The sequence below is a fragment of the Mus caroli genome, chromosome 1 (genome assembly GCF_900094665.2).
Source record: "Mus caroli chromosome 1, CAROLI_EIJ_v1.1, whole genome shotgun sequence".
Lineage (NCBI taxonomy): Eukaryota > Metazoa > Chordata > Mammalia > Rodentia > Muridae > Mus > Mus caroli.
The window spans coordinates 160,841,057-160,847,056 of record NC_034570.1 but is presented as its reverse complement, the minus strand read 5'-3'; the positions used below and the strand labels follow the sequence as shown (position 1 = coordinate 160,847,056).

General features: G+C 50.0%; 1 protein-coding gene across 3 annotated transcripts in view; it reads left to right on the top strand.

Annotated features, from left to right (window-relative positions):
• Positions 1-622: 622 nt before the first annotated feature.
• Positions 623-6,000, top strand: part of Nos1ap (nitric oxide synthase 1 adaptor protein) — a 289,982-nt gene continuing 284,604 nt past the window's right edge. For all 3 annotated transcript variants that reach the window (XM_021163360.2, XM_021163356.2, XM_029477646.1), the window contains exon 1: positions 623-1,176. In XM_021163360.2, coding sequence (XP_021019019.2) covers positions 1,072-1,176 — 105 coding nt within the window. In that variant the 5' untranslated portion in view covers positions 623-1,071. The remainder of the gene's footprint in view (positions 1,177-6,000) is intronic.

The following is a 6,000-nucleotide window of genomic DNA, read 5'->3' as shown; positions in this document are numbered from 1 at the left end:
TTTCTTATCACCAGCCAGTTAAAAAAGTTTAATAAATGACATAAGAACATTCTGCAATTTCTTGTCCCTAGTGCAGCATATTCCAGTTCTGCGAGGGTGACGACTTTTAAATATTTAAATTCTTCTCAAAGAAACCCTGCTGAGCCCCCAAATGCAAGCCACACACCCAAAGGGACAAAAAGCACTGGAGACAGCCCTCTCATTTGGTTTTCGCCTTGATTCTGAGGAGAAGCGGGGATCTCTGAATTAATGCTGTCCAGACCGAAGGTATCTGGGACAGATCTCGGGCCTTCTTGGGAAAACAAAACCCAATATTAACACCGCTTCTCTCCGGCTCCCCAAACAAAACAAAACAAAACAAACACACACATGCAAGGCGATGCCGTTTCGCCGCTACTAGTTAAGCGGACTGCGCCTGGGTCGCCGCGCTCCTGCGGTCTGGCCAGGGCGAAGTTCCCGGGTCCCGGCTCAGCGCTGCGGGGACTTTCACCTGCTGGGCGCGCGCGGGGCTCGGGGCGCGGGGCGGACCCGGCGGCGGCGGGCGGGGCTCTGGCGCGCGGGAGGAGTCGGTCCGGGCCCGCCCCGCAGGAGGAGCCGCGGGCTGGCAGCCGATCCGGCGTCTCCGTGACAGGCACCCTGCTCCGCCGCCACCGCCACCACCGCCGCCGCTGCCTTTCTTCCTCGTCCCCGGCCGTGCGCGCCGAGCTCGGGATCGGACTCCCGCACTAGTCCCGCTTCGGGCCGTGCGCCCTTCGCTCGGCGTCCCGGTCCGGGGCTCCGCGCCGCTCGCTCCCGCCTGCCCGGCCGCCTGGCCGCCTCCCCGTAGTCAGAGCGCGGCCACCGAGCTGCTCGCGCCAGCCGCATCCGCGCCGCCCCTACCGCTCGGCCCTCCGGAGGCTCGGCTCCCGGTTCACCCCTGCCACCTCCTGGCACCCAGGCTGCCTACCTCACGACCCGGGTCCTCGCCGCCGCCTCGCCCGGCCCCACTGTTCTCTGCACAGGGTCTCGCCAGCTCTTTCTCGTCGCCGCCACCACCGCCCCCTTGGAGCAGCGGGTCCGCCGCGGGTCACCATGCCCAGCAAAACCAAGTACAACCTTGTGGACGATGGGCACGATCTACGGATCCCTTTGCACAACGAGGACGCCTTCCAGCACGGCATCTCTTTTGAGGCCAAGGTGAGGGGCCACGGAGGGCAGTGCCCTGAGAGGGCAGGTCTGGGGGAATGGGGTGCCAGCGGTCCTGAACTCAGAGCAGGTGGGCTAGGCCTTTCTCAGCTCTTGCCCAGACCAGCTAAAAATGAGCACCTGCAAAGTTTGAGGTGTACTGCCTCTTCCCCGTCTCCTACCTGCAGACACCCCATCCTCGCTCGCCAAGGCTGGATTGAGTTACTTCCCGGAGAAGGCTGAGCAGCGCAGCCTGCACGTCTGGCTCTTTAGAAAGCTTTAAGGAAGCGCTGGTGTTATTTACCTGCTGGCCTCCCATGAGAGAGGTGCTTTCTGAGGTGTTTTAAAAGGAGAATGCTTGTTTCCTGACCGGTTTTAAAAAAAGTTATATATATGTGTATATTACACACACACACACACACACACACACACACACACACACACACACACTCATTCCAAGTAGTTGAGTGTAGGTGTTAAAGTTACTTCCCAAATGTCTGCTTTTGGACACTTTAGCATGTGCCAGTCATTGGTGTAGTAGTGGGGTGAAACCTGTTTTCTAGTTTTGTGGTGCACTGTTAAATCTCAGCAGTTGCTGATGAAGAATTTAGCCCAGACGACTGGAATTTGCAGGGCCAAGGCCAAAGCTACGCTTGGGGGAGGGGTGGAGTGGAAACCTTCGTGCTGGACCAGTGGTTGTGTATAAGACAGGCAACCCGGTGACCTGACCATGAGGCACCTCTCTGTGTAAGGAGTTCTGGCTTCTAAGACTGCAGTGGAGTTTCCCGGAATGGTGCTTTTCAGTGGAAAAGGCTTCTGCTCATGACTGATGCCCTGTCCTACCTATAACTTAAGGAAAGAAACTCGCAGGGATACTCAGCATGCACAGTGTGCTTGTTACTGAGTGGAATTTCAGCGAGCTCTGTATAGATTGGGTTTTGAGAACAAGACTTTTGACAAAAGGCAGACTTGCTCCGTTCTCTTTTCTGCAGTGACCCGCAGGTTAGCTTATTGTGCAAGGACTGCCATCAGGTGTCAATTTCCTTTAGTTTGCAAAACATCATTGGAGTGTCAGATGCCCAGAGGTCATTTATCTTTACACTTCTTCCCCTTTTCTCATGCAGATGGATGAATTGGTGACTCATAACCCCCCAAACCCCAACTTTTCTCAGTCATATCTTCTAGAACTAGAGTTACCTCTTCACCCTATTGATGTCAAACTCTCCCTTGGAATGCAGAGCTGGATTGCTGAGTATAGTTGGGACTAGAGGGGATCTGTCAGCCAAGATCCTATCTCATGTCTCTATCTCGGAATAGATCTGGTTGGCCTAAGATATGGGGTGTTTGGGCTCCTGTATGTCTGGGCCTATGGATTTGGTAAGCAGTTTCTTAAAAGTATAACGTTTTTTTATTATGGTTAAGATTTAATTTTCTTGGTTATGCATACACTAAGAAATTGGCATTGTCTTGCTTGGTTAATCACAGTGTTCTATTAAAAATCTATTTTTTTATTATTTTAAATTGTGTGTCTGTGTGTGTGTGGCTATGTGCATGTGAATGAAGGTCCCCTGGAGTCCCCTGGAGTCCCCTGGAGCTGGAGTAACAGATACTTCTGAGCTTCTGTGCTGTTCGATGTAGGTTCTGGGAACTGAACTCAGATCCCCTGTAAGAGCAGCGTGTGTGTTCTCAGCCACTCACTGAGCCATCTCTCCAGCCTCATCAGAGCCTTTTCTTTTTAGAGAACTAGGGGGGAAAGACTAGGAAGATTTAAAGTTTTTTAATTTTTATTTCTTTATTTTTTATTCTTTTCTCATGGGCCTCTGCATTTGGCTCCAGATAGGTATCAAAAATCTAATGTGTGCACATACAAATTGCAAGAAAAGTCCAATTCTTAGTATAATCTGCAGTTGGAATGCTGAGGCAGGGGGACTACCATGAGTTGGTAGCTTGCCTTGGATACATTGTCCTAGCTGAGAAAACCAACCACCCAGCCAACCAAATAATAGTTTTAGACAAAATAGTCCAATTCCTCTATGCCCAATTGGGCTGCTGTATGTCTGGGCCTATGGATTTGGTAAGCAGTTGATATATTTATGGGACGTGTGTAGCTTTAGTGAGTATTGAGGTGGCCTAACAAAGCTGTTTGCAGTCCTTAAGAAATACTGAGCTTGAGGCTTGGCTCCAACTTCCTAGATCCCACTCTTTTTTCCCCCTCTAGTACTAAACGTGTAGTTTCTTTTCTAAGCAAATGTCTGGGGGCTGTGTGGTGTAGTTTCTATAGTAACTCTCTTGATTCACAGACAGTGATGGTCAGTAAGAAGAGGAGCCGTGGCTGGTCTAAGTTGTGTTCCCAATGCAGATCTGAAACACAGGGGGTGCAGGCATGGGTAGTAACGTGAAGTAGAGAATAAGAGACAAGGGTAGGTGGAGCTTCTCTAGGCCAGGCTGACATTATGGACTGGGTTCTGAATTCTGGCTCTTGGTAGTTGATGCTGGACTCTGGCATATTCTTCACATACCATGTCAGCCAAGACCTGCTCAGAGGCAGAAACAAAAGATCATCTCTTTGTGTGCCCTCACTCCCGACCCTGGGCATGCCAGTTAGTGCCTCCGTAGCTAGCTTCCACCTCTATTGAGCAGTGTCTGTCCCGAGGCATGCACCATCATGGGCATTTCAGGGTTAAAGCACAAGTCACTTGCTCCTTGTTTTGGAAAAGCACCGACTGGAAAATGCAAATGTCTGGTTCCCTTGCTAGGCACCTTGGAGAAGGAGCCCAAGGCTTCCTTTCCCAAGGGTTGGCAGCTTTTCAGAAGCAACACTGGATGGAGAGATTCTCTGGATGTATGCCTCTAATTTTTCAGAGTTCCACACAGAAACACAAAGATTTAGGATTACCTGGGAAGGCATGTCCCTGGCTGAACTTCTGTGTTCTTAAATACACATACCTTCCGGTATCGGTTGGTAGAGTGCTTGCCTACCACGCGTGAAGCTCCGGGTCACATCCTTAACACCACTGGTCTCGGTGTGGTGGTGCATGCCTGCAATCCCAGTACCCAGGAAGTGGAGGGAGGGGGATCTGGGTACCTGAGACCCTAGCTTCCTGCACGCACCCCACCCCAAATGCGTATCACAATGAAGCCCAAACTATATGCTTTCACCTGCAAAGCCTCACGTAAGTCTTTCTACTTTTTTTTTTTTTAAACCATGCATGTCTCCATATGTCTGTTTATATGAACTAGGCTATAAGGCTCAGGGAGGCTGTTGCCTGCCATGGTTCTCACAGCCGAGTCGATTAAAGCTAGCCTTTGGTCTCGTCCATCCTTCAAATGCTTATATGTTTGGTAATTTTTTAAATGTCTCCGTTGCATGCCGCTGATTGCTGCACTCTAAAGTGCTGACTCTGAAGACTTCAGTACCGATTGTTACACCGAGTGTTGTCTGTTTCTCACAGAGCTTGCAAGCATCAGATCATGGAGACTATTTGACATCAGTTGGGCTTTGGCCACTGTGATGATGGAATACCCAATCCATACAACTTAAAGAAGGAAAGGTTCATTTTAGCTCATGGTTTCAGATGGTTCAGTCCATGGTCCTAGTTGCTGGTTCTGATGGCAGAGGGGAACCCTAGCCTTGCAGGACCTCTCACATACTTGACATGCAGCCAGCGGGAGGGCAGCGCCCAGGTGTTTATTTGCCCGAGGAAGCAATGCTCCACACAGTGGAGTGATCTTTCCCACCCATCGGGATGGTGGTAGCATGTGGCAGAAGTCACCCACCTCATGGCATAACGGAAGTAGAGGTAGCTGGTGGCGAGCAGACTGGGGACCAGGTACAGCTTTCAAAGGCATATCCTCGTTAGTTCCTTTCTCGAGCCTAGCACCCACTTTGTGAAGTTTCTGCTACCCCCTAAAATAGCACCACGAGCTGGGGTTGAAGAGTTCGATATGCGAGCCTGTGGGGAATGTTGCTGTAACCACAGGCTTTTCCACCTGAGCCAAAGTTCCTGAAATAACCACTCTGAGGTTGAATTATTTGTGAATAAAATATCCAAAGCCATAAGCTTGGGCTGGTTCCCTGACTGGCTTGTGACTTAACCCATTTATTCTATTCTAATTTCTGCCATGTGGCTAGTTACCTTGCCTCAGGTTCATAAGACTGTCTATATCATCATTATGGCGAATCTCCTCCCTGCATGACGCAGTCCCAGAATCCTCACTCTCCAATGGACCTCCCATCTCCTAGTTCCTCCCTAAGCTAATAGGCCAACAACTTTTTATTGACAGATGAAGCTTCCATACACTACACAAGAGATTTTCTCTACATATTGCATTTCCAAACCATAATGTATTGAACACTTATGGGCCCTACATTGTTCTAGCATCTGTCTCCTTTGATCAGTACCCTTCAGGGCATATGACCCCCTGTGGCTGCCTTACCTACTCCTGAAATAGTTGTTCCCTCTGTATGCCTAGCAGACACTCTCTGGACTATGGCTCAGATTGTCAAAACCGAATGGCATCTTAGCTCTCTAGTGTAGACACACTTTTTGGATGGAAACAGAGGACCAGAGGGGAAGTCTTGACCCAAGGTACATAACCAGATAATAACAGAACTACCGCTAGTCTCTGGATACAGTTATCTGCTGCTGTCTAATAAACAACCATAAGACTCAGGCTAGGAACAACAGCTGTGTATCTTGCTAGTGACCCATGGCCTGGGAATTCAGGTAGGGCTTAGCCCAGCTGTACACACGGTGAATAGCATGGTGGGTCTTTTGTTTGGTAGGGCACTATTAAGGCTTGGCTCTGTGAGTTTTACAGGCTCTCTTCCGCTGT